This window comes from Triticum aestivum, chromosome 7D (genome assembly GCF_018294505.1).
Source record: "Triticum aestivum cultivar Chinese Spring chromosome 7D, IWGSC CS RefSeq v2.1, whole genome shotgun sequence".
NCBI classification, from domain to species: domain Eukaryota; kingdom Viridiplantae; phylum Streptophyta; class Magnoliopsida; order Poales; family Poaceae; genus Triticum; species Triticum aestivum.
The window spans coordinates 44,341,868-44,354,610 of record NC_057814.1 but is presented as its reverse complement, the minus strand read 5'-3'; the positions used below and the strand labels follow the sequence as shown (position 1 = coordinate 44,354,610).

Here is a 12,743-nt window from a genome sequence, read left to right as displayed (position 1 = left end):
TTGTCATGCTTCTCGTTGTCATCGGCCAACCTTGTTTCTCTCGGCCTTCTCCTCCAGCTCGTCCATGAGACGGCTGATGCAAGCATCTTCGTCACGCTTGGACGCTATCGGGCACTCCGCGACGTCTGCGGGTGTCATCTGCACAGCCTCCCACGCCAGACTAGTGCGGTCTCAAGCTTGTCCAGGTGGTTCGTCGTGAACACAATGATCCGATCGCCACGGTGCGCCGACCAGAGCCCGTCGATGAAGTCGAGCAAAAAATATAGCAAAATATATTGAGGCGCCTGAGCCATTGGATGCACATCTGATGGACGGGAACAAAGTGACTGAAACAAAAAGTTTCTTCAAGCGCCTAACATACAATCAGCTCCAATATTGTAACGAACAAATCATAACGAGTCCATTGAATTTGCAGCTAGCTACTACCCCTTTCGCCCAAATTTAAGACCCCGCACTGCATTTTGAAGAACGGAGCAGAAAATTTGCCCGTTCAATTTATCACGGGAAGCTTGAAGTTGTACTGAATCTTACAGGACAGGACTGCCACCAAAAAAGTTAATGAACAGTCAATGTTGCCCACCTGCCTTTGTGCTACAAAACATTTTGAAGAGAGATGTACAAGACAGCTCCCAAACCAAATACAAGATGAAAGGCGTGTGCCTCCATGTTCAATCAGCGACATGAATAGACACAGCAGGTGGACATAAAAGGGACTGGTTAGCATACAGAACAGGATGGACATCAGCGAAACTGTCTCCTACTGAGGGTCAGGTCAGATACTGATCTGGTGAACATGGTACGATAGTATGCCCGCTAAATTCGCTTCAGATATCGTCAGTCTTCAAGTGTTGAGATAAGATGGAGCGCTTTGTCAACGAGGTGGACACGGAAACCCTAGGAGAACTGCACGGATAGATAACACCAATTATAACATTTCTAACACTTGATAAGTTCTCATCGTCGTGTTGTCACCACATATCACATCTGTCACTTAATGAATTGCAGCAACAAGATAACATATTATGTGCTACAGGCTGACATTTCCAAAGTGGCACGTTTGATATGCTAAGGACTTGTTGATCTAATCCAGGTTTTCTGTTACAAATTAGTTTTGCTGTAAATTCAGCTAGTGTTCAAGTTATAAACAGTTTCTTTTTACTTGCCATCTTGGTTTCTTCTCCATGACATTTAGTAGCACACAGGACTATATCCTGCTGTGCCTATGCATTGCAAGAGCTAAACCAATACTAAATATTATTGCAAACCTAACATACTTGAAGAGCTTGGTCAGGGCAAGAATAGACCTGATGAGCTCTGAAGTTGAACGAATGGTGACCGAGCTTTCAGAAGAAGTAGTGGGCTATTTTACATAAATTATGTCCTCCTCGTCTGGTTCATCTCCCTCCCAGTCACCATCTTCTTCTTCTGCTATATCTGAAGCTTCTCCATCTTCTTCTTCACCATTTCCTTCTCTCTGCTCCCTTTCCTCCTTCAGTTTGTCCAGTATAGTAAGAATCTGCAGAGGTGAATCGGTTAGACAAAGATCTTCGTGGTACATATGAGAAAAATGTGAAAAATGTTCTATGTAATGATACTTTGTGGTAACAATATAGATCCTACAGCAGATTAAAATGTCCATTCTACAGACTCTGAGCTATACGAAAACTGAAGCATTTCCAGCTTTTAAGCTACTTTCCGGCCCTACAGAGAAGTACACATCTAATATATTATCGACAAAACATATACAGTGATTCTTATCCATATAACAAGCAAATGATGATTCTAATTTTCACCTTATACTGAACTGCAAATACACTACAAAATGTAACCAGAGAAGCAAACGGCTGTCACGTGCAGTGTGTAAATTGCAAGGGAGGATAAACAGGATCAGTTAAGATAAGTATTTCATACTACGTTTTACAACGATCGCAGAAGGTAGTATTGAATGGTCATGCGAACGAGTTCAAAGAAACGTGGTGTCGAGAACTCTGCTCTGCAGCAGCAACGATGGTGGTAGCAACAAATAGCAGGCAGTGAATGCTGAATAAGGTCTGACCATGAACTGGTGAAAGATGAAAAATGTGTGAAAGCTCGTGGTGATGGTGAAGCTAGATGAGCTTGTTTCTGGCAACAGAAGAACTTGCATTCCGTAACACGTCAATGTCTGTCAGAACAAAAACAAAAACAGAATCAAGCATACCCTGCTTCCCCGCTCCATGGACTCGTCCTCGATGAACCGTATCTCGGGCGTGAGGCGCAGCTTCATCCGCTTGCCAATCTGGCTCCTGACGTACTTGGTCTTGTCCTTGAGCCCGGCCATGGCCACCTTCTTCCCCCTCTCGTCCCCGAACACGGACACATACACCTTGCACACCTGCAGACAGACAGGAGCAGAGACAAGGAACTCAGCATCCCAGATTGCAGCGCGGCCGCATCGTTTCGAGGGAGAAGGTCCGGGCTTGACCTGGAGGTCGTTGGAGAGCTCGACGTCGGCGATGGTGGTGAGCGAGGAGAGGTAGCGGTCGGCGCCGAGGGCGGCCTCGGGGAGGACGGCGCGCTGCATCACGGGGTCGCGGGTCAGCATGTCCGCTAGCTCCCGCTGGATCTGCTTCGCCACCATCCGCACCCGCCGCTCCTTGGCCATGCACCGCACCACGCGCAGCGACGTCGACGCCCACGGCAGCCGCCGCACGGAGACGGGCGCCGCGGCGGCGAGGGCCCGCGGCAGCGGCGGGGACACCAGCGGCCGGCACGGGAACATCCTCGCTGGTTTCGCGGTGGTGGGGGATTTTGCGCCGTGGTGAGGCCGTCGGCCGTCGCTGTGGGGGAGTGGGAAGGGGATAGGAGTGTTGAGAATCCAACAATATCTCCCGGCTTGATTTAAAAGAATTTCCAAAATAATGTGCAAAGTGTATGGTTATAAAAACCCTTTGTTAAGTCCATTTTCTATTAGAACTTTTTGTATTCATAGGAAATTATGTATTTACATTATAATGTGGTTAGATTTTAGCTTCTTGTTGGATGAATTACCCATGATACTCGTGTCACAAAGAAATGTGTGCCACTGTAATAGTGGTTCTGTACTCTATCGGTCGCCAATTGCATGCGGTCCTTGCCTTCCATGATTAAACTTTGATCGTTTCGGTGTGACGCTTTAGCCGGAGTAGATCGTGGGAAAGGCATCAAGGAGAGGATGGTTTGAGACGTGAGAGCGGTATCGATATCCCATTGCACGGTTTCTGGGCGGAATGAGATTCATATTGAGCTGCTAATTGACAATAGGGCTACCAAATTACAGCCTAACCATGCCAAACATGGCCTTTCGTTATCAAATGACACCGTAAACAGACCACGTTTCAAAATGAACGAAGCAAACATATCTTTAAGGACGTGTTTGGTTAAAAAAAAGGTAACGTAAATGCAAACATTACAAAATAACACCACTAAAGTAAACGTAATGGGTAAAACTCGACATGTTTGTTTCAACATTGTAACTATAATCCCCTGCCATCTTCCAACATGTTTCAATCACAAGGTAGGATACACCAAAAATCACATAAAAACGAGGAGAAACAACTAATTGAATCATGAACAAGAATTACTAGAACATGTTCATAATTTGAACAATTCAAAAGTGGCCAAATTTACAAATGACCCAAATATGGTGAAGAACTCAAACAAGAAAACACAAGGAATAAGAAAACGGGTCTACATAATTTAGCAGAGAAGGTACCATGCCAAATCATGTGAGAGGGAATGCATGAAAGTTGGAGGGAAGTTCAATCAGTTAATACTAAAAGACCATCTCCAACACGGCGCTTGCGAGCGAGCGCCACGGAATAAATCCCAGCCATTTTTGAATGTGCGTGCTTCAATCCCGGTCTGTGGGCTCGCTCCTTCATGGGGATGATGGTGATTGACTAATGCTTGTTGTTATCCATGCAGCTATGGGGTGGTGAAAGCACATTTGTTTCCTTGGTGATTTTGGTAATTAATGTTCGCATACCTTTTGTTGGACTAATATTTTTATCTAGTATATTTCAGACAAGTTCAACTGCGGCATGGCAAGGACATGAGGATGTGGACCCCCCCCCCCCCCCCTCAAAATGACAAGGACAAGAATTGGCTACCCCAAGACTATACATTTTTGGTTTAGTGATCCAAGATCACATTGAGTCCCTTAGGAAAGTCAATGCTATTAAAAGGGGATGAGGTTGTTGCTCAAATGCTTAGTGATATTGCTCCAAATATCCTCAATCACATCTCTCCAAAGCCCTAAATCCTCATTTCGGTCCCACCGATATCACCTATTCCGGACCCACCGAGATGACCGTTCCATTGCGACAGCCAAAACCCTAGAAATTCGACTTGACCGAAATGGTTCTCAGTCCCACCGAGACAGCCTTACCAAGTTTCTGTGATGAAGTTGCTTCATTTTGGAATCACCAAGATGAATCAATCGGAATTACTGAAACGAAGTCTTGCCCTAGCCATTACACTTCGGTCCCACCAAGTTGGTATAATCGGTCTCACCAAAAAGCCTAACGGTCAAGTCTTTTGCACTAGTCGGTCTCACCGAGATTCTCGTGTCGGTGCCACCGAGTTGGGTCAAAGACTTGTAACGGTTGGTTTTTTGGTGCTGCATATTTATACCCCTCCACCACCACTTACTCAAAAAGAGAGCCATCAGAACGAAACACAACTTCCACCATTCATTTTCTGAGAGATAACCACATACTCATGTGTTGAGATCAAGAGATTCCCTTCGTACCATTTGAACCTTGATTTTTAGCCTCTTCAAGTTGCTTTCCACTCAAATCCTTCTCCTACCCAAGCCAAAGCTGTGAGAGAGAGATCGAGTATTGAGCACACTATCATTTGAAGCACAAGAGCAAGGAGTTCATCACCAACACAACATCTATTACCTTTTGGAGAGTGGTGTCTCCTAGATTGGTTAGGTGTCACTTGGGGCCTCCAAGATCATCTGGAGTTGAACCAAGGAGTTTTTAAGGGCAAGAAGATCACCTACTTCGTAAAGATCTACCTGGGTGAGGCTAATCCTTCGTGGACGTAAGCTATGATGGAATAGACAAGGTTGCTTCTTCGTGGACCCTTCATGGGTAAAGCCCTCCGTGGACTCGCGCAACTGTTACCCGCCATGGGTTGAAGTCTCCATCAACATGGACGTACGATAGCACCATCTATCGAAACCACGCCAAAAATCTCCATGTCTCCATTGCGTTTGCTCTTTCCAATTCACATCCCCTTTACATTCTTGCACTTCTATGCTTTACCTTTTCCGCTGCTTATACTCTTGCTATGCTTGTGTAGAATGTATTGTGCGCCTTTTAACATGTGCTAAACTCAATCTTAATTTGAAGAAACTTAAAAACTGCAACTTTTACTTGTTAAGGGTCTAATCACCCCCCCCCCCCCCCGCCCCTCTAGATCCCTCTTCTCGATCTTTCAGGTGGGACTTTACTTTAACTAGATGATACCCCGTCGTTGCAGCGGGGACACACGAGAATCAGGTGCAACATATTATTTTGATGTCTTGAATTTGAATATGGGACTAAAGATTTTTAAATACTTATAATTTATTGTATTTGAATATTATAAAATTATAAAATATTTATAGAATATAAGTAGCATTTCTCATGCATGTTGAAAAAATAAAAATAGTGGAGTTGATAAAGTGGGATGTGTGCATGTTGAAAGAATTAGTATAGGTAGTTTTCTTCATGCATGCATGTTGAGAGAAACAAAGGTAGTGAAGTTCATGAGGTGGCATATATGCATGTTGATATAAATGAAGTAGTTGGTGGACTAATTATTTGTGTGTTTGGTCAGGGACGAATAGTTTGTGCAGAAGTAGGGTGAAGAAGAGGTGAAAGGGTTATATCATTTTCAGAATACGCCGGGCTGATGGTGTATCAGTTTGTATTGAGTAAGCGCATATCAGAGCAACCAAACCAAACATAATTTAACACTATATGTTACCAGCGCAATTAGATTAAGTTATGAAATCCTAAACCAAACACATTCTAAGATGCACATCGGTCCATATAGACTCAATAGCAAACAGGACTCAAAATATGTTGGCATCATATGTTACATGTCAAGATACACCATTCAAGTTAACCATAATACGTTACATGTCAAAAATTGACATTTTTGGGGTATGTATGCTATATTTAAGCCACTAAGTGCATTTATATGCATTCAACGTAATCATTCATAATTGAACTTCAAACGCATGAAAATTATGAATAAAATGGGTTGAAAATCATATTTAGCTATTTAGTCTATGTTTAGGCAATTCCCAAGAAAATAAAAGGAGTTCCATACAAGCAAAGTCTAGAAAATATGAATGGTGCTCATTGAATGTTTGATACCAAAAAATGCAAGCAAAGTCTAGAAAATATGAAACCTACCATGGTGTAATTATATGACATCAATAGGCTGCGTAAAAACTTGACAAGGTTTCACAGAAGTAGTGATGTACACTGCTTAGAAACCGAACCATATCTCAGTGGAAGAAATGTGGGTTTCAAAAGGGAACGCGTCAACTTTGAAGGCTAGGCAACAGTTGCTTCATCATTTTACCTTCAAACATTTCATACACTCAACACATACCATCCCATGTTACATATTAAAAAAATTATCATTTTTCGGGTTCGTTTGCTATAATTTTCTGACTTTGTTTGATATATTTAAGTCATTAAGTACATTTTGAGGCATTTAACAGACATAATTCAAATTTAAACTGCACGTGCGTGATTATTTTTGGCAAAATGGGTTGAAAAATCATATGTGTGTTATTAAGTCTATATTTAGGGACGCGGAGTTTCTGCTCCCGGGCTCATCTGCACCCGCGCTTAGAAAAAAATCAAAACAAATACAAGAAAAATTAAAAAAATCCATTTTTGAGTGGTAGATAATTTGATGCGTGAGGTCTGCTCCAAATTTCAACTCATTTGGACATCTGAGCAGCTCTCGGCAAAAAATACTAATCGGGTCAGTTCTATCGCACAAAAAAGTTGGATTTTTTCAAATTTTCTAGTATTTGTTTTGATTTTATTTCTGAGCGGGAGCAGATAAGCCTTGCCACCGAGTTGGATATCCGTATAATTAGGCCTTATCCAATAAAATAAAAGTAATTCCACACATCAGGCAGCCAAGACTTGACCCCTGACATGGAGGTTATTGGTTTTTAATTTCAAAAATGTAAACAAAGTCTGATATACATGATTGGTTTTATTGGGGACCAAGAAAAGTTATGTAATTGTGTGTAGGCACTAATCATTTGCTGCAGTTTAAACACTCCTGGTAGTTCGATAAACCTTAAAGTCATCAACTTGAGGGGAAATTGTTGGTTTCTACAAATGTCTACACTTGCGGGCCCAACAATTCCCTAACAGAGAGGAAGCAACTGCTTAGAAACCGGAACATCTTAGAGGAAGAATCATGATTTCGAGAGGAAACTGGCGAAGTGACGATTTCTTTATCATTTTAACTTCAAACTTATTCTACATTCAACATACACCATCATATGTTGTGTCAAATTTGGTATTTTTATGGGTCTGTTTGTTATATTTAAGTTATTAACCACATTTTTAGGCAACAAATATTATTCAAATTTGAACTGTAAGTTCATGAAAAAGTTTGCAAAAAAGAGTTGTAAAAGCCTTTTGAGTTCTTTAGTCTATGTTTAGGCTCTGCATGAGAAAATAAAAAGAATTCCAAACATCAAGGTGCCAAGAACTCGACCCGAGCGGAACCTATTGGTTTTTTAATTAAGTGTGAAACCCGGCATGGTGTCACTATATGACATCAATAGGTTGTGGTAAAATATTTATAAGGCTTCACAAAAGTAGTGACATATACTACTTCGAAACCGGAACATCTCCGAGGAACAATCATGATTTTGAGCGGGAACGGGAGAGGTTTTAAGGCGAAGTGTTAGTTGGTTCATTATTTGAGCTTGAAACTTTTTATACACTCAACATACACCATCACATGTTACATGTGAAATTTTGACGTTTTTTTGGGATGCGCTTACTATTTAAATTATTAACTGCATTTCTAGGCATTTAACAAATATTATTCAAATTTGAACAGCAAGTTCATGAAAAAGTGGGCAAAAACAGGTTGAAAAAACGTGTTTATGTTATTGAGCCTATGTTTAGGCCTTATTGAAGAAAAAAGAAAAGAAAGAAACTCAAGCAAAAAAATAATATCAAATGTACAGATGAGAAAATTTCAAACATGTATTTGTGTCTCAATGGTTTATGATTTTTCATATATCAACAGTTTGCCCTTAAAATGGCATGTGATCATATTATGGGTTGATAAGCTTGTCATTCAATTTCGAGAAGATTTGAATAGATTATGAGTCAAAGTTGCTTCCTAATATATGAGACTTTCCTAGACGCCTCCTCTCCCAAGAAAAGCTTAGGGTTTCTCTGCCTCCCGCCGTCGGTCCACTTCGTCTCCGGTGGCTTTAGGGCCATGGCGGCGCGATGGATCCCGGCCCTTGCTAGCGGGAGGACTTTGTTTTTAGATGTTTCTTCAAATTTTGTTAGGGTTTGTGTCCTGCTCAGGAAGACGAGACGGCGGCGGCTCCCTGAAGATGGAATAAGGTTCTCCCCGCCTAGCCCCCGTTCCGGTGGTGTGTCTAGTATCGTCGGTGGGCATGTGGAGATGTATCTTCGGCGTATCTGTCCTTGGTGGATTTGCTCGGATCTAGTCGTAGTTCGTCTATGTTTGTGTTTCTTCAGGTTGGATCCTTCCAATCTACGCTATTCTTCATCGGTGGCGGTTGTTGTTCTACTGCGCTGGTCCTATGGGGCCTTAGTACGACGACTTCCCGACTGTCTACTACAACAAGTTCTGCCCGGTTCCGGCGAGGGAGGGGCGATGACGGCAGCGCGCCTTTGATTCGCTTCAGTGATTGTAGTCGTCGTTAGGTGGTCTACGAATATAGATGTAATTTTTATTATTTCTGATGTTTGTTATATTGTCATGATTGAAGATGAATAGATTGAATGTTTTCTCGAAAAAAATATGAAGAACCGAACGACGATGACGCGACCCCCAGGAGACCACGACTTAGGGTCTCTTTGATTCAAAGGATTTTCATAGGATCTTTGATGGATTAGCATCCTTCGGAATTTTTCCTATGTTGGTCGTTTGATTCGTGGGATTGAATCCTGTAGGATTTTTTCCTAAGGATTCATTTGTACTATATTTTACAGGAATTCTTACATCCACTCCAACCTCTTGGAAGCAATCCTTTGTCTTTCCTGACACAATCAAACAAACTCAAATCCTATAGGGATTCAATGGACATGCCATTTCAATCTTATATTTTTCCTATTCCTGTGTTTTTGCAATCCTATGAATCGAAGAGGACCACGCCGACATCGTCGTAGGTCAGCCCCACTGCCGGCAAGCATTTGGCCAAATGTACAGGACGGCGCTGGGGAGTGGGACGCGCGGCCGTGCACTTGGCGATGGTGTATCCATTCCTGGCTATCTGCGGAGCCATGGCAGCCAGAGATGGAGTTTAGTGGTCGGGGAGGGGAAACGAGTATGCTACCAGCGGCGTCCCGTCGGTCAGTCGGTCGTGTCCCGGTTTTTCCTTTTCTTTTGACGCGCCATGGCCGATCGCTCCGCCAAAGTTCTCGATCGCCGGCCGTGACGTACTGGGCGAAAGACAAGACAATTTCTAGCGCTTTTGCCACCGAGTGGCGTTGCCGTAACTTCAGGGGCGGTCTGACCATTTCTAGTTTGCAAATACTAACAAAATCTCAGTTGAGGAGTCGGTGGGCTGAGCACTAGGCGGGCCCGTTAATCAAGGCCAGGCCAGGCCACACGCCATTAAAGTAACAGTCAGAGGTTACGGAGGAGCAGCAGCACGAGCACGTACCTACGACCATGCAGGCGCTGCTGCCCCGCCTTGCTCTCCTCTGCCTCGCCGCCCAGCAAACCGGCCTACTGCCGGCGGCCACGGCGCGAACCAACCTGACCGTGAGGGACGCCCTGGCGCCGCCCCGGTACATCACCAGCCCGTCCGGCGGCTTCGCCTTCGGCTTCCGCGCCCTCGACTCCGACCCGACCAAGTTCCTCCTCGCCACGTGGTTCCGCCTCGGGAAAGACGACGAGGGCACCTCCTCCCAGCCGCAGCCGGAGTCCGTGGTGTGGTTTGCGAAAAAGACGACCATGGGGGACACGCCCATCGCCACCGCCAAGTCCGTCCTCAGCGTCACGGCCGACGGCCACCTCACGCTCACCGACGGCAGCGGCCAGGAGCTGTGGAGGGCCCCGACCCCCAGCATGCAGCGCGGGTCCGTGCTTGCGCTGAGCGACTCTGGCAACGTCCGGTTCCTCGGCGGCGACGGGGACACCGTGCTCTGGGAGAGCTTCCGGTACCCGACGGACACGCTGCTGCCAGGGCAGCCCTTGGCTCCAACGCCGGGGTCCCCGCTCGCGGGGTATCTCTTCTCCAAGCGCGCGGACGCGGAGTTCGCCACGGGGCGGTTCAGCCTGGCAGCCCAGCCCGACGGCAACATCGTCCTCTGCATCGACCTCTTCACCGGTCACATACAGCACAACTCCTACTGGGCCACCAACACCTACGGCTCCGGCGACAACACGACCGTCACCCTGGACGACCGGGGCTTCCTCAACTACACGCTTCACAATGGCACCGTTCGCAGCTTGATTTCACCGGCGGCGAGCAGCTTCGGTACCCATGGCGGCGACTTCTTGCAGTTCGCCAGGATGGACACCGACGGCATCGTCCGTACCTACACCCGCCCTAGAAACGGCGGCGGAAACACGCCTTGGACGGTGTCGGGAGCGCTCCCCGGCGACGGAGGCTGCACCAAGGTAACGTCCTTGAGGCAGGGCTTGTGCGGCCCGGGGTCTTACTGCGTGGAGACCAGAGATCGGCTCAGCTGCATGTGCCCGAGCGGGTACACTTACGTCGACGCGCAGCACACCGACAGCGGCTGCACACCGGAGTTGGAGCCGCACAGCAGCTGCGGCGGGGAGAACGGCGGCTCCGACGAGTTCTCGCTCGTCGAGATGCCCAACACCACCTGGGAGATTTCACTGTACCACAAGAAGTACCCGTCGGTCACGGAGGAGCAGTGCAGGAGCTACTGCCTCAGCCACTGCTACTGCGCGGCGGCGCTGATGATCGACGGGTCCGACTGCGCAGAGGTGGGGGCGCTCACGTACGGCCGGCGGGCAGACGATGTCACGACGACGACGCTGATCAAAGTGCGCAAGGGGAATACTGCTTACACGGATGGACCGTCGGCGGCAAAGAGAAAGATGCTACGTCCCTACAAGATCGCCACCCTTTGCGTCTCCGGCCTCGTGTTGATCACCATCAGCGGCCTCGTTGCACGGCGCTACCTCGTCAGCGGCGGCGATAGCCAGCGGCCATTGAGCTATGGCGTGAGAGCGTTCAGCTGGAAGGAGCTACACCAAGCCACCAACGGCTTTCAGAAACTGTTGGGCAAAGGGAGCTTCGGGGAGGTCTACAAAGGGACGATTAGATCGCCGGAGCCGCACCCCATCGCGGTGAAGAAGCTCATCGACTCCAACGAGTACAGCGAGCAGGAGTTCACCAACGAGGTGCAGTCCATCGGGCAGATCCACCACCGGAACCTGGTTCGTATGATCGGTTACTGCAAAGAAGGGAAGCACCGGATGCTAGTTTTTGAGTTCATGCCGGGCGGGTCGCTCCGCGGAGTCCTCTTCGTCAACCAAGAGAGGCGGCCTCCGTGGTGCTGGCGTGCCGAGGCCGCCCTCGCCATCGCCCGGGGACTCGAGTACCTCCATGACGGCTGCACCGGCCCCGTCATCCACTGCGACATTAAGCCTGACAACATTCTGCTAGACGACCACGGCGTCCCGAGGATCACCGACTTTGGGATCTCCAAGCTGTTGGGGAGCCAACAAGTGCACACCACGGTGACCCATATCAGGGGCACCAGAGGGTACATCGCACCCGAGTGGCTCCGCAGCGAAGCACGCGTCGACACCAAGGCGGACGTGTACAGCTTCGGCGTTGTGCTGCTGGAGATGATCTGCTGCCGGAGGTGCCAGGAGCGTGTGGTGCACGACAACCTGCCGACGGGCACGGTAGATGACGATGAGACGGTCACGCTGTTCGGCTGGGCCGCTCAGCTAGTGGTCGCGCGAAGGACGGAGCTGATGCTGGACGGCGATGCGGAGGTTGAGACCGTGGAGGACATGGAGAGGGTGGAGCAGTTCGCGCGCGTGGCGCTCTGGTGCATCGAGCCGAACCCGCAGCTGCGGCCGACCATGCACCAAGTGGTGCAGATGCTGGAGACCAGGAACGGGGCTCAGATTCAGGCACTGCCTGACCCTCCAAACTGCTACGTAGAATCCTCACCTTTAATTCCTCAGCTCAGGATTGAGTGACACACGGATTTATATATCTTGAAAGTTCAAGAAAAAGATATCGACCTAAAGGATGTTTCATCTTTGGATATTCATTTTTTCTTTGTGGGGTGGTCATTCATCTAATTCTGTTGCTGCATGTGGATCGTAAATCCAAAGAATAATGGAATGTGTTCGTACGGTCTCATTTCCTGTGCGTGTGAATGGGGAATATTCAAGGTTCTTCAAGTCATGCATCCAGAGGACTTAGACAAGGTGATCTCATATCACCGTATTTATTTCTATTACGTGCTGAAGGTTTT

At 47.0% G+C, this 12,743-nt stretch overlaps 2 protein-coding genes across 2 annotated transcripts; one reads left to right on the top strand and one right to left on the bottom strand.

The window, feature by feature from the left end:
* Positions 1–455: 455 nt before the first annotated feature.
* On the bottom strand, positions 456–2,865 carry LOC123167991 (probable ribosome-binding factor A, chloroplastic). The gene is made up of 4 exons (XM_044585852.1): positions 2,465–2,865; positions 2,201–2,374; positions 1,305–1,516; positions 456–903 (listed from the first exon to the last, which is right to left on the bottom strand). Exons 1-3 carry the CDS (start codon positions 2,759–2,761, stop codon positions 1,361–1,363), a joined length of 627 nt encoding a protein of 208 aa, XP_044441787.1. The 5' UTR covers positions 2,762–2,865; the 3' UTR covers positions 456–903; positions 1,305–1,360.
* Positions 2,866–9,939: 7,074 nt separating this feature from the next.
* Positions 9,940–12,462, top strand: LOC123170432 (G-type lectin S-receptor-like serine/threonine-protein kinase LECRK2). Its single transcript, XM_044588299.1, has one exon. It carries the CDS (start codon positions 9,940–9,942, stop codon positions 12,460–12,462), a length of 2,523 nt encoding a protein of 840 aa, XP_044444234.1.
* The last annotated feature ends 281 nt before the right edge of the window (positions 12,463–12,743 follow it).

Bases quoted from the DNA above. Each gene is read 5' to 3' on its own strand.
- LOC123167991 (XM_044585852.1), bottom strand. From the start codon at position 2,761: ATGTTCCCGTGCCGGCCGCTGGTGTCCCCGCCGCTGCCGCGGGCCCTC. The intron at 2,375-2,464 runs GTCAAGCCCGGA...GTCTGTCTGCAG, and splicing joins AGCTCTCCAACGACCTCCAG to GTGTGCAAGGTGTATGTGTC. The intron at 1,517-2,200 runs GTATGCTTGATT...TCACCTCTGCAG, and splicing joins CCATGGAGCGGGGAAGCAGG to ATTCTTACTATACTGGACAA.
- LOC123170432 (XM_044588299.1), top strand. From the start codon at position 9,940: ATGCAGGCGCTGCTGCCCCGCCTTGCTCTCCTCTGCCTCGCCGCCCAG.